The sequence below is a fragment of the Hemibagrus wyckioides genome, linkage group LG18 (assembly GCF_019097595.1).
Source record: "Hemibagrus wyckioides isolate EC202008001 linkage group LG18, SWU_Hwy_1.0, whole genome shotgun sequence".
NCBI classification, from domain to species: Eukaryota; Metazoa; Chordata; class Actinopteri; order Siluriformes; family Bagridae; genus Hemibagrus; species Hemibagrus wyckioides.
Genome location: NC_080727.1, coordinates 10,438,870 through 10,460,000, shown reverse-complemented (window position 1 = coordinate 10,460,000; position 21,131 = coordinate 10,438,870). Strand labels below are relative to the sequence as shown.

The following is a 21,131-nucleotide window of genomic DNA, read 5'->3' as shown; positions in this document are numbered from 1 at the left end:
TTAAATATGGAAAGGAGACGCGAAGACAGAAGTGCCGTTAACGCTCGAGACGAGCGACCAGGCAAGGAAAGCGTTCCTCTCTTTATAAAACAGTGCAGAGAATTTGAGTTATGACCGACAGGGACATTGACCTGATCGTAGTTTGTAGAGCCAGTGAAATACCGTTAGATCCCGACAGATAGAATACAAACAGCCTGGACTGAGTATACTTCGCCAAAGTGCCTGGCTCTTCTGCAGTCATCTTCTGGAGTTCGGTTCTTGGTGTATTCTACAATTTCCGACATTGAGAGTAGTGAGAGTTTTTCACACTGACAGGACGGCTTGTATTACTCTGAGACACCATTGCGCACTTAAGCACTTCGGGGAGAAGGAGATCACTCGAAATGAGCGATAAAAACAAGTAAGTATTTCATAAATATCAGGTCCTCCTAAATAACACCATCGTTTAGTTGGAATATTTCAGTAGCCTGCGTGTATTGTAGAAAGCTTTACCACGCGGGCTGCCTTATGTTAGCGTCACTCGCGCGCGCGCGTGTGTGTGTGTGTGTGTGTGTCATAACTGGATAACTGGTGAGTTGTTGCCAAATTAAGAAAGTTACTGTTTTATACTTACACAGCCGTCTCATGGACACTTAACATTCTCATCTTTGTTTGCGCTTTTGGATAAGACACATGTATAGAGTGGCGCAAAAGTAGGGAAGAGGAACGATACCATAACAGTACCAGTGTGTCCTGTATCATAGTATTCGGTATATCAAAGCTTGCACTTTTTATTGTTTTTGTTTTTTGTTTTTTATTGTAAAACAATAAAAATGACATTTTACAACACTTAGGTGGCATATACAGTCAGGTACATCAATATTTGGACCCTGACAAAGGGTCCAAATATTGATTATTATTATTATTTTATAGCACATTGGAGTTGAAATGATGATTATGAGTTGAAAGGATAAATATTTATCTTTAACAGGTGAACAGTGTAGGAATTACAGCCCTTTTTACCCATTAAATGGACCAAAATTAATTAGACATTAACTTAATCATAAGTTAAATGATCATTTTTAATATTTCACTGCAAATCAATACTTTGCAGTCAATAACTAGTTGAAAATTCTGTTTCTTTCATGGTGATGGCCTCTCCAGGCGCTCCATGTACCTGTTTACAGTTTGTGCTTGTTCTTGGGGCATTTTGCCTTCAGTTTTGCTTTCAGCATTGAAATGCGTACTCACTTGGATTCAGATCAGGTGGTTGTATTGGCCATTGCACAGAACATTCCACTTCTTTTGGCTTAAAAAATTTTGGGTTGCTTTCAAAGTATGTTTCGTTTCATTGTCCATCCATCTCCATTCATCATTTCATTGTCCATCCATCTGCATCTGCGTAATGCCGTCCATTTGGTTTTGAAGAACAGTTGAATCTGAGCAGATAGCCTTATGCATCCTCCTGCTTTTGTCAACACATCATTAATAAATACAAGTGAACCAATTCCATAGGCAGCCATACATACAGCCTTCCCTATGACACAGGATGTTTCAAAACTGGTCATTTCCACATTGTTTTTTTTTTTTAAATCACATTAATGACATACATATTTAATTAATTTAATTTATCATAGTATACTGTATATTGGCACATCCTAACTGCAAAGCAACCCAAGTGTAATTACTCTCAGTATAGCAGCTGTATCCAAGTAGATAAAGTGTATCCAATGATAAAGTGTAAAGGTCCAGCACAATTGTAAGAAAGCAATTATTTCCAACTACAGTATACAGTCCTGCTCACCATTATTGGCACCCTTGATGGTTATGTAGATAATGTGGAATATCTCCTGAAAAAGTTAATCAAGTGAAACAGCTTTTTTCTACAGACAACTTGGGTTTGATACAAAAGAGCTGATAAACAACAATTAAAAAAAAAAACAATAGGAGAACATTTTTTTTAAAAAAACTTAAAGCTTGCTGTGACACTGGTATTGGCACCCTTTACTATAAATCAGTATGGAAATACATTTTGATTCACCTGTGGTAAATCACAAATGAGAATCACCTGTGATAAACTGTCAGTCCCATGTGACATAAATTATCCACTGAATGATGACTTCAGTGTTTTAAAAAGCCATGTTACTCCCTCTTCCTTTGTCATAATGTTGAAGACAAAGGAGCTGTCTGAGGACATCAGAAGTGCTATTATTAGCAAACACAAGACCTCCAAAGGGTATAAGGCAATCTCCAAAGACCTTGGTATCCCTGTTTCAACAGTACGCAATGTTATTAAGAAGTTTGCCAAGCATGGAACTGTCAAGAACCTCCCTGGACGTAGGGGAAAGAGGAAAATTGATGAGAGAACTCTTCGAAGGTTGGTGCGAATGGTGGAAAAAACACCACGTCTAGCATCCAAAGACCTGAAAGCCAACCTGGAACTGTCTGGGGTCATGGTTACAACAAGTACTATATGCCACACACTAAACCAAGCAGGGCTTCATGGGCGAAGGCCAAGGAAAACACCATTGCTGAAGAAAAGACATAAAAAGGAACGACTGGCCTTTGCCAAAGAGTACCTGGACAAACCACAATCCTTCTGGGAAAATGTTCTGTGGACAGATGAAACAAAAATAGAGCTTTTTGGCAATGCGCACCAACAGTTTGTTTACAGACGAATGAAGCTTATAAGGAAAAGAACACCGTACCAACAGTTAAGCATGGTGGAGGATCCATAATGTTGTGGGGCTGCTTTGCTGCGTCTGGTACTGGAGGCCTTGACCGTATCACAGGAATCATGAAATCAGAGAATTACCAAGAGATTTTGGAGCAAAATGTCCTACCTAGTGTAAAAAAAACTTGGTTTGAGTCGAAGATCATGGGTCCTCCAGCAAGACAAAGACTCAAAGCACACATCCAAAAGCACGCAGGAATGGTTGAAAAGGAAAAAATGGACTGTTTTAAAATGGCCAGCAATGAGTCCTGATCTCAATCCCACTGAGGATCTTTGGAGTGAGCTGAAATCTGCCACTAGAAAAAAGAACCCTGCAAACATTCAAGAGCTTGAACAAATTGCAAAGGAAGAGTGGGAGAAAATAACAGCAGAGAAATGCAAGAAGCTTATAGATGGCTACAAGAAACGTTTGAGGCTGTCATTGCTGTGAAAGGGTGTGCAACCAAATATTAAGGAAGGGTGCCTTTATTGCTGCCCATGCTGTTTTTTCCTGTTTCTTCTTTGAAATTATTACATGCAAGTTGAAAAACAATGTTCTTTGTTTAATTACTTTAGACCTCCAATTAAAAAATCCTGATGATATAATTTTGGTACATTGGCATTTATTTCTGAAGATATTGCACAGGTTATGCATAAAATGAAGGGGTGCCAATAATGGTGAGCAGGACTGTATGTTAAAACAACAAACACAATGGCATCTCTCAAGTAGTAGATAGGCAGGATGGCAGAGGTAGGGTTGAATAAATTATTAATGTGTAGATAGTACAAAGAAAATAAGAGTATTTAAAACATTAGAACGATATAAATTATTCAATGCCTGGTACCACCATATTGTATATGAAATAGAAAAATGGCACAATAGAACCATCTGTGTGTGTTATTCATGGCCCAGGCCCTTAGGCAATGGCTCCTGTGCTTAGATTGATAAGTGAACAATATGTAACATTGAGAAATTTGATCTGATCTAGGAGCATATTCCTGAAAGTTAAATTTTAACTTTACCTCTGATCTAAAGTTTAAATTTACATCTGATAGGAAACGCTCTGACAACCAACAGTTCCCTTTTTTGAATTTTCCTTATTACTGTTAGTTCAGTTAGATTACCTTGACTGTGCAGACTTTTGTCAAATTCAAGTTCATAACACATATTATGTATTAAAGCAGCATTACTTTATATCTGGCTCAGGTGTGGTTGAAACTGGGATTTGTAATATTCAACTATATACCACATGCACGTATTCCCATTAATTGGAGTCCACCACCAAATGCTGATAAGTCAGTATGATAGGGTTAGGGTTAGGGTTAGGGTTAGGGTAAGGACTGGCTCTAATCATCAGTATGTACTCAAGAGATAAATCAGATAAGCAAAACAAATTTCAAATTCTGGGACCACAACTACTATATCCAGTATACTGAAGGGCACCTGCCAAACACAATGAGTCTCTTTGACTCAACACATACCCGCTGTTATCATTAGTTTCAAAAATCTGTTTATCAAATTTTATCCTCTTCTGTCAATGTTTCCCCCTCCATTTCTTTCAATACATGGCTAATTAAAAAACGTATATAAAATTGTTTGGCATTGGAAAACCTAGAGGCTTTGAGATTTTGATAAAACTGTTTAAATAAAACTAGTTAAATAAATTCCAACATGCTTTCTTATGACTCATTGTAAGGGAGAGGTAACTCACCTGTTAATCTGGTTTCTGGCTGTTATCTAGATAGTACTGTACAGTGTAAAAGTCTATCAGTGATGTCAGATTAAATACACATAAGTAAACTTCCTGGTATGCTTTTGCAAGCACTTTTAACTGCACAGGGATTATGAGTAGAAGTTCCAAGAGAGATTAACAAAGAAAAAAAAACAGAATTAACTCAGACTCGATAGGAAATGACCTTCAGAATGAATCTCTTTCTTCACAATATTTGTGTGAGACCAGTGCTGGTTCTTATCTGTATGAAGAACAAAGAAGTTTAGAGTGAGGGTGAGAGTATGATTGAGCAAATAGAAAAAGTGGAAACTGGAGTGAAACCGCACAACCAAAATTCACTGTATGATTACTGTTACCCAGTATCCAGGTTTTCAGTAGTCAAGGAAACAGTGTAAAACAATATGGCACTCTGCTTATTCTTACAAAGTCATCATGAAAGTATTATTTAAACTATTCAACTTAATGAACATATTATGAATATAATTATATTTTACTATGTTGGAATTGAACAGGTACAATATTTGAATTTGCATTGTCAAAGCATCAATGAATTATTTAACAGTAGTCAAGCGTCTCAAAATACACCATAATGCTTTTGTTTTAGTTTAGCACTAGCATCAGCTAAGTTAAATAGCTAAATTAGCAGACTGGATTGTTTGTCTGAGTATCATGCCATTCAAAGTTTAATTTCAGATTCTGATTTGCATGCCAAAAAAGGATAAAGTGGAAACCCATTTTGTGACATAGCTAAGGCCAGGCTAAATTTATAACCATGGTTCTACAAGTTATTGCTAGGGGCAGTAGCATCATTTTAGCATGTTTAGTCTGATGTGTCACAGTGACAAGGGGACCTGCTGGGGCAGGAGGTCTGGTCTGCGTAAAATGATTGCTAGCAAGAAAGCAGTTTTCAGAGATAGTCATTTCAGTTCAGCATCTTACATAGGCTTATAATCACAAGTGGAAACGAACATCTTGCTGACCATCTTGACACCACAAGCAGGACTCAATGACTGTATGACTGAACTCTTCTACATCTCTATGGTATACACTCAAACTGTGTTGAAAGAATGTTCAAGACTGGATATTAAGTAGGAATATACTTGGTCATGGTCACAGAGCTGTAATGTGTGTGAGTATGTTTATGCCAATGGCCAGTTCCTTGGTTGGGGTACATATGGTCTTGTAAGTATTGCACTATCCTATTGCCATTGGCCATCAGATAAGTGAAAACTTCTTGCTTAGACTAGGGAAAGGCCAAATACTTTCCTTGGAAAGCAAACCTTAAAAGAATATGTGTAAAGAAAATGAGGATCAGATCCTTCATTGTGAAACAGACCTTTGGTTGCATGGTTTGAAAACTACAGGTTGATTCACTCAGGTACTTACCAGAGGTCTAAGGGTGTGATTTTCCCTGCCTAAACTTTGTGTGAGGCAGGCAGGACCTGTGTGAAACCATTTGGTCCAGTGATGGGTTGCACTCACCTAAAGGAGTAACATGAACAGTCTGTTTTATGATTCTGTAACCTGTGCTCTCCTATCCTGGCTCAAAAAGGGACCTGGTCATGCAAGGTAGATTCCACATGGTCATTTGCATTTGCTAATGATACTTGACACTGTGTGTAAACCAAGTTAGAGAGTCACACCATATCTGGGCCTGTGTGTCCCATCGCTAGGAGTGAGGTATCCATCAGCCCTGTTACAGAGGGGTCAATATGTATAGATTTGAGGGATTGCCATTGCAATGCAATTAAAAGTGCAATATAATTCAGTACTAGAATGTCATCAACGTGGAATATTTGGAACAAACATCAAGAAAGAATCTGACCCAGAGGGGAGACATTCAGCTTACTGAATGAAGAGCAAATCTTTACAGATCAAAGGACTGAACTACCTGGTGAATAATAGGTACTTAGCTAGTAATAGTAATATACAGAAACATACTTACATAGACAAAAGTGGATGTGTGGTGGCTACAGGATAACGGTTGCTCCAACTTGCTGCTTAGAGGGCAGCTCCATATTGTGTACATGTGGAAAAGGTATTCTGGCATAACAACTATATTTACTGGAAAAACTGGATTTTAAAAAGTGGATTTTATAATTCAGTTAAACAAAGTGAAAAGAGAGTGAAACAAAGTGTAAACTAAAGGCAGTGCAACATGCTGGCTTGATAGTCACATGCCGCTGACACAACTTTTGTGGACTGAAAGGCTTGTTAAAATGGATGGTGTCTGTGACGTACTTCTGGAAAAAACAACAACACATCCAGTATGGATTGACCTTTACATTGAGGATTTTGTGGGAGATAATTAAATGGAAACACTGTTGATTATTATACCTAAAATTATTAGACATAAAAAAGAAAAAATTGGAATGAACTAAAATTAATATCTAAGCATAAAATAAATAAAAGACATAAAAGACATGTATTGTCTTTAAAAATAGTAACACCAAATGAAAAGGCTGAAAAAAACCCCCAATCAGTTGAATATGTAAGTGAATCAATTATTAATAAAATACATCAATGAAAAAACAATTTAGGTAATGCTAATAAATACAGTACTGACCATAAGATGAACCCTCAAATGTGACATAACTGAGTTAAGTAAATGGGTGTGTACCAGTATGTATGAGAACAACTGAAACCTGCATTCCCACGCACCTTTATTCCTCGGCAGTTTGCAGCCTTGGGCCCCTATAACCCATATAGAGCCTTTAGATGCCCTTATTACTTCTGGAAAAAACGTATCCACTTTAGTTGTGTGTGTATGTAGCACAAACATATAAAATATAGGCCTTTACAAAAGATTGCAGTCCAGCTAATACCAAACTCATGGACCAGCAGGGATTAAATTAGAATTTCTTAAATCGTATTAAGACTTTTCTATAACAGCATGACTCTGGCAAATTAATTAAATCATTATAGTATAACAATAAACAGACATATTTTGACTACAGTGTAATTGTTGTTATGTAAAGCTTTCTGTAAGTAGAATATTTATTTAACATTTATGGAAGGAAACTCAAGGAAAAGAAAGGCTTAAGAACTTGTGCTCGAGATAAAATGAACAATGAAAGAACAAAATTATAAAAGTATCAGATTACAAAACAAAAAAATGGACAAACCCATTTGTACTCTTTCATGTAAACAGACATCCAGCTCAGTTTGCATCAAGCAAACATTCTAAGTAATGCTTATGGAAAAAAGTAAACATAAGCACTACTTGGAAGGTGGTTGGAATGCTGGTGTTTTAAGCGTTGTCTTATGAAACTCTGTTTAGGAAATGAAACTTCTTAATTTGGAGGTTTCTTATATGTGCATCACCCCTTTCAAAACCACACTGGGGAAGGAAAAAGAAAGTGTGAAAGACAGTTGAGAAATGGGGAATACTGAGATCAGTCTGTGTTTCTCTGCTTATTACCAGTCTTATGGATGTATTTATTAATGAAGGGAAACAGCCATTCTGCTGGTACACACCTGTACCTCAGCTCTCCACTTCCGTTAACAGAGCAAAATAAGCCACGACTGATGCTTATAAACAGAAACTAACTGGGGGAGAACTTTAACAAGCTTGTAACAGACTAAATGTAAGGGCTTGTAAAATTATATTTACAATGCACTAAATTGCAAATGCATACATGTTAAAATCACTGTACTATGTAGTCACCAGTAGGTGTTCCTACTAATGGTTGCCATCGTTCTAATGTCAGTGAGTGGCGCAATTAGCATTCTTGCTGCTAAAAATGAAACATTTTGGAGGGAAATTTGGTGTTTGTGTATATCTGCATGATATCATACGAGATGAAGGAGAAGCAGAGTGTGTGCTTTGCCAGGGATCATGTGCATGCTACTGTCTTCATTCCCATTAGAGTCACTATATTTACATAAAGTTAAACTTCAGACACGCCCATATCTAGTCACCAACGGTCGCTGTTGCTCATGTTGCTGGACGTTGCGAGCTGTAGGTGAAAAGGCTTGTTACAGTTAGGTCACAGAATCGCTTCATTTTGTTCTGTCAAACTTTTTTCTCTTAAAAACAATTGTTAACCAAAAATAAGACGTTTGATGTGTTTGCTGAAATTGAAACTTTGAATTTTCTACAGTACAGTAGAAATATACTGTACATGCTCATTTCCACTGTTTCCTTTTTTACAATACCAGCATTCTGTACAGGTCAATCACATACTGTTACACAGTAAAGTTTAGAACTTTTCTTACCCTTATATGCACTTACAATGATAAGCATTTAATGTAGAATGTTCTTACACATTTATTTCTTCTAAATGAATTTGAGCATCTTTAAATATAATCAGCAAGTGTTCAAATACAGCTGCAGATTATGGACATTTTGTATATTATTTATTTAAGAGCACAAAAAATATCAGTATTTATTTGAATTGATAGAGATGTTTGTGCTTATCAGCATCTGTGCTCAAGGAACTGATACATGATCTTTTGCAGACACACTAGAACATACATGTCCCACACAACCTTGTCAACAGCTCACATTATTTTATTACTTTTTTTGCCTGTGAATAAGAGCATTAAAATTGATCATCACGTATGGGTAGCAAAGAAGCTTGAGGAGAATGTTACCTTGTGTTGGGACAGTAGGTCAAGCAGAATTGGAGTTTGCCATGCTAAGTGCTAAAGCTGCATACGCTCTTTGTTTTGAGTTATAGACATATTATGAATCCTGAGTTATTTGTTTCTATCTTGGATGATTATATATTTACATATTTGATTAGATGACTAGTTGATATTTTTTGATGAGTTTTTGGTTCAGGAACAGAAATAGATTAGAAAAAGAGCATTATGGGTCTTCCCTGAATGAAGTCGAGGCTGTATTGTGCTGTAGTTATTTGAGCCCAAAGCCACTGGTGTTTAAATTTCCTAATGCAGGAGTGTGCCTGTAACCTATCCTCTCCTGAAATACAACACCTAAAGCTAATGATAATGCTAACGCTAACACCATCATCAGTTTCACTTTAGGGCCTGGCTTACACACGGGTAGTAGTAGCGAAAGTTCACATAACTGGTCAAAGTGATAAACGATCCCATGGAACAGGATCAGTGTTTTAAATGACAGTCTCTGTTAAGGGCTGTGTAGTAAAGTTCACCTGCTCCAGCACATCATGTGTAGTTAATGTGTTACATGCCAAATACTGCATCCTAAAGGCTATAGTGCAGGCTATGTGTAGCTGAAAGGGCAGGATTGTGTTCCCGACAGCTGACTAGCCTCTGTAACTGAGAGAAAAGAGAAATGTAATGAATTGATACTCTGTGTGTGTGTGTGTGTGTTTTGGGCATCGTAAATGTGCATATTTACAAGCAGAGAATTGTGTGTAAACAGCTATTAATTGCTCTGAATGGCACTGATCTGTATGATTAACTCGTAGATTATTACAGACAATATGTAGGAGAGAGAGAAAGTTCTGTCAAAATTTGCAACTGCTGTTGACTGGTGTAGTGTCAGTGCATCAAAAAAAACATTCAAACACGTTTGTGAGGTTTGTGAAACAGCATTAAAAACTCAGAACTATTTTCGTCTTTTAATTTAATGATGCATTTGGAACAAATCCTATTTAGGTAAATAAAAATGAATTATTTACTGCGTTTGTTTTAAAGATCTGAACTCTTGTGATCTTTAACACATTCAGACATATAAATACAACTGTGCTGAAATGCTAATCAGGCTCCACCACCTGCTATGGCTATAGAAACAGTCAGCATTGGACAAACATAACTGTTCCGTATAAATCCCGCTCTTACACTTTGTGTGCATTACAGTGTTGTAATCTTTATGACCTTTAACTTCCTTGCCTTTTTCAAAGGCTTGCAGCTGCTTGGATGGAGTTTTGCTTCTCTGGTTTCGAAAGGTACATTCTTACACAGGGCTGATATTGTTCAAGCACATGGTCTGACTCATATGTTACACAATGATAGATAGCTGTTATGTATTTTAATATATGTCGCCATTTATATGTATTTGCTGTGCAATTTTAACGAGTTTAGGATTTAATTCTTTTGTTTGCCTTAATGATCATGACTCACTGCTGAGAAGTTGAACATCTGTTAGTCCACTCATGCTGCCTTGCATCCTGTCTGTATTCCATTGGGAATCAATAAAGTTCATCTTTAAGTTTGACACCCAATGCTGAAAAATTATTGAAGTCACATTGGACTTTTAGTTTGTGTCCCTTATAAAGAATGTTAGCCACATGGAGACCAAGAGGTTAAGTTTACCCAAACAAACTAGAAGATAAAGGCAGCAAGAACGTTGAAAATCCCTCAGAAGTTATTTAAACTTCTGACTCAGATTAAAGTAACCCAGAAATTAGGAAAATGATGCAGAATCTCTATCAGGTACAATGCACCGTATACAATTATTCGAGTTGAAGCTGTAGATTCAGATTTAGTTAGTAGGAGCTACATACCCAGTAACTAGTACATCATTCACAAGCAGCTATGCACTTTAAACACAGCATGTGTAGGAAACTTGATAATGACCTACTCTGAGCTTGGAGTATTTTTGGCTCTCTGAGAGCTTCCAGTGTGATTCCCTGTAATTATTTTATTCTCTTCTATATTGAGCATTGTGTAAAGTATGTAAAATCAGTACTAGGTCTACTTTGCCTTGTTCCTTGATTTCATCTTTTTGATTAAGAGAAGAAAAAAGTCTGTAAGAATTGTCTTACTTTCTTGCTCTAAACTGCATAATCCAGCTGTATAAGGCCCCTTGTGGTGTATGAAATGAGTGTAGAGTTAAAAGCAGAAGACAGAAAAAAGCAGAAGCAGGCTTTCTGTCCAGCTATTTCTAAACGAAGGTTGAATTTGTTTTTAAGAAAACCTATATTGAGACTCCAAACTGATTATTGTTAAATAATCAACTTTTCTGTGTTTAATAGTTATAATGTTCTAAAAGGCTTCTCCTTGGAACAGTTTCAAATAATTGTAGTGGCTTCCCCAGAGGGACAAACAAAATGTCCCTTTAGGATACTAAATGGAATTTTTATTTAGATTTATTATAGATAAATATAGGTGTATATTTCAGTGCCTCTGTGAACGTTTTTGGACACAGCCTTCAGCCTTGTGGAAATACGAAAAGACAAGCATAAGCAGAAGTGTTAGAAAATAAAGATATTAAGAAATACAATTAAATGAAAGGAAAGGAATTTGACAATGTTGTTAAATAATAGTGCACTAATAGTTTTTTTTTAAACAGAACTGCATGTGTGATATTGAACCTCCAAGCCTTTGCCTGCTACACACTGATGTGAGCTGGTGAAGATTTACAGTCCTGCTGAGAATGTGTGTTTGGGTGGCTTCATCTAGTTTTTCCCCTCAAAGAATATATCAGAATATTAAACAGTCAATGGAAATACACAAAACTTCAGAGTTCAGTTTAATGACTATCTGATATGTGCTAAATATGGAGTGGAGAAACAGGCAGAAGGACAGCTGCAGAGTGCTAAATCGAAAGGCATTTTTTTTACTTGATGTGTGTGAATGCTGTCAGGGTGTGCCCGTCTCTGTGTGTGTGATGTATAGTGGCTTGGTGATTTTTCTGTGTGCATGTACATACATGTATGTAGTACTATTGGTTGTCATGAATCATTGTGTGTAGTCTTGTTTTGGTCTAGATGTGTAAGTGTGTTGTATTACAGCAGTCACATCAGTCAGATCCAATATTATAGGCAAGCTTTATGAAAATATTGGTGGGGGTTATTTTAGTGGTTAGAGTGTTTGACCTCCGCAGGTGGGGGTTTGATTCCCGCCCCTGCACTGTGTGTGTGTGGAGTTTGCATTTTTTCCAGGGCTTCAGGGATTTCATCTGGATATTTGGGTTCCACCAGTCCGTAGGCTTGTGTTGTAGGCTGTTTGACAACAGTGAGTATGTGACGTGTGTCTGTGTGTGTGTGTCTGTGTATGTGTGAATGTACCATGCAATGAATTAGCACCCCTGAGTCCTTTGGAGCTTCTGTGATACAGAAGGTGTATGCAGTTGAGCACAAACACACTCACATTTTCTTTGTTTTGGTTCCCAATAATTGTAGGCAGTCATGGACGTGGGTAAGCTCATGTATGCTGAGAAGGGCATAGGAGCTTTCCTCAGTTATTTTTGTGTGATTATAAGGTTTCCCTTTCTCTTGAAGGGTGCCAATAATTCTGGAATTGACTGTATGTGTTTGTGTTACTGTGTGTCAATAGAATTAACTGGCAAAGTGTTATCTGTGGGGATCTGTTATATTGTATCTGTGTGTGTATGTGTGTTGTGTGTGTTGAATTTTGTTTATGTCTGCATGGCATTCTGTGTTTGCATATATGTTTTCCCAGTGATTATGATTTGTCTGTGTGTGTGTGTGTGTGTTACTTCTCAGCTAATATGTTTTATTCAGAAATCCCAGATGCTAATAAGCAAGAGACCTCAATACACAACATGATTCTCCTGTTGTGAAAAATGAAAGAATCATTAGAGATATGGGATAATTAATTTCTTCACTAAAAATCCATGTTTACAATTTTAAGCAATGAATAACTAATTCTGCTTTAGAAAAAAAAATAGTTCATTGTTGAATTTTCATTGCCTATAATGTAGTCATGTCTAATGTCTATTTCTATTTCTTTTTCCTCATTTGTCTTTTTTCTGTAGGGTGGACGATGAGGCTGTGGTGGACAGAGGTGCCTCATATGTCAAACACTGTGACAAGGAGGCGGTTGAGAGTATGACACACACACACACACACACACATTTTGCCCAACAATCTAAAGTTGTTCCATTGTTTTGTTATTTTTTTGTAATTTGTTTGTTTGGTTTTTATTATTTTGTTTTCATTGTTCAGTGTTCATTGTTGATGTGGTAATGACACATACATTAGCCCAGGACAGGATTATGGTCAATAAAGACAACAAGTACATAGATGTTAGACCCTAAACACATGTAAAGACATTTAATATTCTAATCCTTATTGCACACAAAGAAGATCTTGGTTTAAAAGAAGTTGGTGTTAAATTTGGCATGTTTGCACTGTTTCAGGATTAAATCCAACTGATGTTTGGTGAGCCTGTTCATAGAAAACACGCTAACCACAATACACACACTTAAACATTAGTCATTGTGGCCACATCGGTTTTTTCAAACCTTTTTTGCTGTTTTCATGTCATCTATGTTTACTCACCTGATCATGAACTTTTAGGGTACGTGACACACACACACAAACACACAGTCTGAAAGTAAAAAATCTTGGCTGTAAGTGATATGTGCCAAGTACACAAGCATGATAGTAGTCTTGGTTAGTCACGGTGTGTATAAATGGAGTGTCTAGTAAAATTTTGTAGCCTGTATATTAATCTAATTGTTGGAACACATGTATGAAACCTTTAGCGTTCTGCATGAATGATATGCAAAACAAAATAAAAAGAAACAAAATCAACCCAGAGAGACGAATTGGTACACACTGGCAAGTATGAATAGGGACAGATTTTAAATTCAAGCAGCAAGTGTAATCCCATCAAAAGTATAATGCCATTTCTTGTTTTTGTCATATTTATAACTAAGGGAAGAGTGACACATTTATAGCTTGTTCCAGATGTTACTCATTCCAAGTAATATTGGCATATAAACACATTTTACATATAAACAAATCACAGGCAATATTTTTGACTGGATGCCCACAGCACTCAGTAGCTGCCTGAAAATTTTCTTGGAAGAATATTTATTCATAGCTGTAATGGATGTATTGTCAACATTTCCACTGAATATTCTGTTGCCAGTTTATCATAGTGGTTTTGCTTGTAGAAAACAATGTCTAGAACTGCCTAGAGTTTTGAACTTTTTGGCCTTGGCACACAGTCTCACAATATTGAGAAACTCAACACTGTTCATCAACCTAAGAACACTGCAGAAACAGGAATATGAGAAGACAGCCTGTTCCTTCTAGCAGGAAAAATACCCTAAACACACTGCCACTGCTGCACTGGAGTGGTTCAAAATCAAGAAACTGAATGTGTTAAGGCTTGAAAACTGCTGTTCACCAATGGCTTCCATCCAATCTGACAGAGCAGTTGTGTTGACCCAGGGGGTGGATAAATACTTATACAAGCAACAAATGTCTAGTAAACAGCTATTACTATAGTGTGTGTGTGTTTGTGTGTGTGTTTCAAACCCATTAGTCTGTGCATACACATCAACTACTTCCTGTTCAGCAGATCAAACAGGAAACAGCAGCTATTAGCACACAGCAATAACAGATGAGAATCTTTGCTTGCTAACTTAATTCTCTTTGTCTCAATATTTCTCTCTTTCTCTCTCTCTCTCTCTCTCTCTCTCTCTCTCTTGTTAAAAGATGGATCTGCTATAGTACTTTCTTAATATATAGTGTGTATTATTAAATAATTAAAACATAATTTAATAGTTTTTGTTTAGTTTAATAGTTAAAAAAGTATTTCATTATTTTACCTTTGAATGTGTTAGCCGCCAAACATGTAACATTTCACATATAGAAATGACCTTTTTTGTATGAAAAATTACACTCTCTTGATAGTTGCAGCTATTCCATTAAAGTGTTTGCGCTTATTTTTGTGTGTTGTGTGTACACAGGCCATCACACAGTGTACATCGGCGTTCATGTGCCCAAGAGCTACCATCGCCGACGGAGACACAGAAGACGTTCAAGTCACAAAGAAAAGAAAGAGAGATTAAATGAAGGAGTAAGCGACAAATCGGACACTGAGAATGTGGATGATTCCGCCACCAGTATCCTCAAACCTCTCAGTGAGTCACATGGGGATAAAATATCCAGCATGCACCTATGTTTTTAGTTTTATTCACCCACTTAGATTGAAGTCCTGATTCATAATCATTCGGAACAGGAACATACAGTTCCCACCAAAAAATATTGGAACAGCAAGGGCAATTCTTTTGTTTTTGTTATACACTGAAGATATTTTATTTGAGAACAACAAGAGACCCTGAGATGATAGAGCAGAATTTAAAATTTAATTTCCTGATATTTACATCTAGATGAATTAAACAACGTAGCGCATGGCACCATTGGTTTGAATCCACCCATTTCTCAAGTTATCAATAATACTGGAAAATGTATTACTGTTTAAGCATTTAATATCTCTAAATATTCAATTCAATTCAATTCAATTTTATTTGTATAGCGCTTTTAACAAAGAGCATTGTCTCAAAGCAGCTTTACATGAGAAACAACATAAGAAAACAACAAACATATAAACAGACAAACAGTCCTAGATGTTATCCCAAGTGAGCAAGCCTGAGGCGACTGTGGCAAGGAAAAACTCCCTTAGATGGTAAGAGGAAGAAACCTTGAGAGGAACCAGACTCAAAAGGGAACCCATCCTCATTTCGGTGACAATTGTGTGATGCAGATACAGCATGTGTATAATGTTATGTAAGTCAATAAGGAGGTTGTTGTCCACAGCTCTGCTTGAATATCCCAATCCTCACAAGCAGAACCCGGCTAGAGCTGGTCCATCTCTGGATGCCACTGGAGCCGGCACAGTCTCTGTATGCCTCGGGATGGGTAGAAGAAGGGAAACAATGGAACAGCATTAGCGTAGCTGCTGTTCATAATATTAGCAGCACTAGATGATAAATATCTTCTCTTGTATTGAGCCCTGGGTTTCAGCTGTGAAGACTGCATTTGTTGTTTAAGAGGACAAAACAAAATGATCAGGGAGAAAGACCAGGGAGCTGTATACAGTTGAAAAAGCAAGCCATTTTAAAGCTAAGAAAAGAGGGAGAATTGATCTATTGCATATTGCGGAAGTACACTGGGAATAGCCAAAACAATAATTTGGAATGTCATGGAAAAAAAGACAGGTTGGCCAAGCGAAACAATAGCAGTTTATGACAGAAACATTATGAAAGCTGAGAAGAAAAATACAAAAACATTAGTCAGTGACATCAACAAGAACCTCCATAGGGCAGTGTGAATGTATCACTATCCACAATTCAAAGAAGACTTTGAAGGCAGAAGTATAGGGACCATACCTCTAACACAAACATCTCATCAGACTTAAGAATTAAGGCTAGAATGGAGTTACAGACAAATACAGATATGAGCAAAGTGATGGGAAGGACAAAGTGTGGAGAAAGAAAGGATCTGAACATAACATAAATCAAGTATATCAAGTGTTATTTACTTACATTTCAATTAAGACCACTGTATGTGGTCCAATAAGTTTGCTTAACTAAAAATTCGATGGTCTGACACCATAGATGCCATGTTCTAAGGTGACTAACATAGAAATTTCAAGAAATGAAAACTGGAATTCTCTCATCATCTCCTTTACATATTTTGAATGCAAATGGTTTCAATGTACACTATATTGCCAAAAGTATTCGCTCACCCATCCAAATAATCAGAATCAGGTGTTCCAATCACTTCCATGGCCACAGGTGTATAAAATCAAGCACCTAGGCATGCAGACTGTTTTTACAAACATTTGTGAAAGAATGGGTCGCTCTCAGGAGCTCAGTGAATTCCAGCGTGGAACTGTGATAGGATGCCACCTGTGCAACAAATCCAGTCGTGAAATTTCCTCTCTCCTAAATATTCCACATTCAACTGTCAGCTGTATTATAAGAGCGTGGAAGTGTTTGGGAACGACAGCAACTCAGCCACGAAGTGGTAGGCCACGTAAACTGACGGAGCGGGGTCAGCGGATGCTGAGGCGCATAGTGTGAAGAGGTCGCAACATTCTGCAGAGTCAATCGCTACAGACCTCCAAACTTCATGTGGCCTTCAGATTAGCTCAAGAACAGTGCGCAGAGAGCTTCATGGAATGGGTTTCCATGGCCGAGCAGCTGCATCCAAGCCATATATCACCAAGTGCAATGCAAAGCGTCGGATGCAGTGGTGTAAAGCACACCGCCACTGGACTCTAGAGCAGTGGAGACGCGTTCTCTGGAGTGACGAATCGCGCTTCTCCATCTGGCAATCTGATGGACGAGTCTGGGTTTGGCGGTTGCCAGGAGAACGGTACTTGTCTGACTGCATTGTGCCAAGTGTAAAGTTTGGTGGAGGGGGGATTATGGTGTGGGGTTGTTTTTCAGGAGCTGGGCTTGGCCCCTTAGTTCCAGTGAAAGGAACTCTGAATGCTTCAGCATACCAAGACATTTTGGACAATTCCATGCTCCCAACATTGTGGGAACAGTTTGGAGCTGGCCCCTTCCTCTTCCAGCATGACTGTGCACCAGTGCACAAAGCAAGGTCCATAAAGACATGGATGACAGAGTCTGGTGTGGATGAACTTGACTGGCCTGCACAGAGTCCTGACCTCAACCCGATAGAACACCTTTGGGATGATTTAGAGCGGAGACTGAGAGCCAGGCCTTCTCGTCCAACATCAGTGTGTGACCACACAAATGTACTTCTGGAAGAATGGTCAAAAATTCCCCTAAACACACTCCTAAACCTTGTGGACAGCCTTCCCAGAAGAGTTGAAGCTGTTATAGCTGCAAAGGGTGGACCGACATCATATTGAACCCTATGGGTTAGGAACGGGATGTCACTTAAGTTCATATGCGAGTCAAGGCAGGTGAGCGAATACTTTTGGCAATATAGTGTATTTCAAAAGACAAAAAAATTTACCGTTGTTGTTCCGATACTTTTGGAGGGGAATACATTCATTCCAATTACATACATACACATATAAACCAGCGCTATAATAAACATACTGCTAGAACTCCCAGGTTAAATCAACCCATTTTTAGAAAATCCGCAGATTCTGTATTATGAATTAGCATCATTTTCAAAGCATATATTAATTTCTCACACTTCTATCTCAAACTTTCAATACCCAAAACAAACCAAAATAAGTTACTTACTGGGGGGAAGTTGCAGCACCTTTCTTCTTCTTCTTCTCCACTGCCACATTCTCTTTATCTGATCTTTCAGCATGTCTTTGACATCAGGCTTGGCTTACCATTATAAAGTGTTTGTTGTATAGAAAGCAGTGAAGGGTTAGGTATGTAGGTTGTAGTTTAATATTTAGCAGGTCTATCAAGTGGTTAGGTTATTCTAACTGTACTGTAATTGTGATAGAATCTGAATGAATGGGAAATTTAAATAGTCATATAATTCTATACAGTATATAATAATGCAAGTGTTAATCATGATGAAAATGTAATCTGTTTTGTCCAGCAACAAAAGCCAGAGACCATTGAGCACTGTTAAAGTTATCAAAAAGATATTATGATAATAACGATAGGCCAAGTAATGTACACTAATCAGGCATAACATTATGACCACGTGCCTAATATTGTGTTGGTCCCCCTTTTGCATGCACTGTGTATTCTGACACCTTTCTCTTTACAGCATTAACCTCTTCAGTAATTTAAGCAACAGTAGCACCCCACAAGAGCTGCAGTTTTGGAGATTTTCTGATCCAGTCTAGTCTAGCCATCACAATTTGGCCCTTGTCAAACTCTCTCAAATCCTTATGCTTGCCCATTTTTCCTGCTTCTAACACATCAACTTTGAGGACAAAATGTTCACTTGCTGCCTAATATATCCCACCCACTAACAGGTGCCATGATGAGGAGATAATCAGTGTTATTCACTTCACCTCTCACTACTCATAATGTATATTTAATACATTTACTAAAAATAAATAAATAATAACAACAACAACAATCACAATACTACTACTACTTATTATTATTATTATTATTATTTACATAACATTTTTTTTTTACATTTTAACATTTTATTTTTGTTTAATATTCTCTAAGTTATTTCTTGAAAGGAAACTTATGTCAACAAAAAGGACAGCACAGTTAGATATAACACTTTTACAGTGTTGTTACTGTACATATGTATTTGTACATGCTGTTCTGTTTTTGGTCTTTAATCGGCCACTTGTCTATCTGCAGTCTCTCCGGCAGCTGAACGTATTCGCTTTATTCTGGGTGAGGAGGAAAGTGGCCCCCCACCGCCACAGTTATTCACTGAGCTCGATGAGCTACTCACTACTGATGGCAACGAGGTTGAGTGGAAGGAGACAGCCAGGTGTCTCACACACACACACACACACACCACAGGCCCACTTATGAGGCCTATCTATCTTACTCTATCTAAGGATTATGACAGATAGTAAGACAGAGGCAGTCATGTGGCCCTTTTCAGGTTATAGTGATTTCCTGAGTGTATTATTTCTGTTGGAGCTGAATTTAATTCACTTCACTCAGTTCATTTTGGCACGAGAATACACAGAAAGCACACCAGCACACACCACTCCAAAACCTGCTTGTAAGAGCTTTTTTAATTAGTTTGATTTGATAATGGGTAATGAATAAAGAATAAAAATATCCCTTCCACATTTGAGCTTAAGTGAGATGTAATTTCTACTTGAAGCCCATAAATAACTACAAAGAAGCAAATCAGCCACAAATTGTTATTACTTATTATCCCTGTGTCACTGATGTGTCTCAGTATCATAGTGCTTGGCTTAGCTGAAACCACTGACCGTTAGATTACATTTCTTTCCTCTGAGTACATGACAGTACAGATATTCATTAATTTAGGTGTGTGTAAAGGGCCGCAAGTAAATCTTAAGAAGCTTATAAAATGGATTATCTTAAGTTTATGCTCTGGGAAAGTCTTTAAGACAGAGCATTTTGTACTTTCCTGTTTCTTTGTAACATGGCATTCTGTGTAGAGTAAAAAGAGGCACTGGTGAGTGAGTGACTACTTACAGCAGTTCTGTAGATGTATAAGATATGTACTAACTTCTCTTCCAGATAATCCACAACATTAAATGCATTAAATGATTTAAAACATGAAGGGTTGTTCATTAATATAGTAAAAATTTCAAATTGCTGAGGTATAAGAAGAACAAAGCACTTTGAGATATGCTGTTAAAGGAAAATAACCCAGTTTAGGGTGGTGATGGTATAACATGACCCTGTATTGGATTGTTTTCCTGCCTGTGTTTTATTCCCAAGCTATAAACAAGTTCTTTTCTAGGTTATTAAGCAGCATTTTGTGATGAACACAGACATGAGCAGAACTTTGATCTTGTTAAAGAACTTCTAAAGAACTATGAGAAACTCATAGAAATGCTAAGTGCTCCAGTGTATGTCGATCAATATTAAACTGTCTGACCTGCATTATTAACTTTTTTTTTGCTAGCTATTTGGCTTGTTCAATACTCAAATGTTATACACATCTATACAATACAGTGAAATGCTGCAATAAGTTTACCATCCTACCCTGTTAGTTAAACCATTATTTTATTTTATTTTATTTTATTTTATTTTATTTTATTTTATTTTATTTTATTTTATTTTATTTTATTTTATTTATTTATTTATTTTTACTATTATACCCTCATTATGCCCCCCTTAAATGAAAATCCTAGAATCGTCCCTGCATGTACAGGTGAAGGATCATATACACAAACTGATCATTTATATGTAGTACTATGTACTTATGCATGTGTTTATATCTATAGGTGGCTCAAGTTTGAGGAGAAGGTGGAAGAGGGTGGAGAGAGGTGGAGTAAGCCTCATGTTGCCACTCTGTATCTGCACTCACTGTTTGAGCTGAAGAAGTGCATCGAGAAAGGCACTGTCATGCTTGACATGGAGGCTAACTCACTGCAGCAGATTGTTGGTAAAAACCCCACAGCAATTTCATACACACTTCATGTATATTTATTGACCGAGAAAG

General features: G+C 37.3%; 1 protein-coding gene across 4 annotated transcripts in view; it reads left to right on the top strand.

Annotated features, from left to right (window-relative positions):
* Positions 1–21,131, top strand: part of slc4a4b (solute carrier family 4 member 4b) — a 42,006-nt gene continuing 20,875 nt past the window's right edge. For 2 of the 4 annotated variants that reach the window (XM_058415467.1, XM_058415466.1), the window contains exons 1-5: positions 1–400; positions 13,079–13,149; positions 15,026–15,199; positions 19,334–19,469; positions 20,914–21,074. In XM_058415467.1, coding sequence (XP_058271450.1) covers positions 384–400; positions 13,079–13,149; positions 15,026–15,199; positions 19,334–19,469; positions 20,914–21,074 — 559 coding nt within the window. In that variant the 5' untranslated portion in view covers positions 1–383. The remainder of the gene's footprint in view (positions 401–13,078; positions 13,150–15,025; positions 15,200–19,333; positions 19,470–20,913; positions 21,075–21,131) is intronic. The other 2 variants (XM_058415469.1, XM_058415468.1) reach the window with 1 other exon arrangement.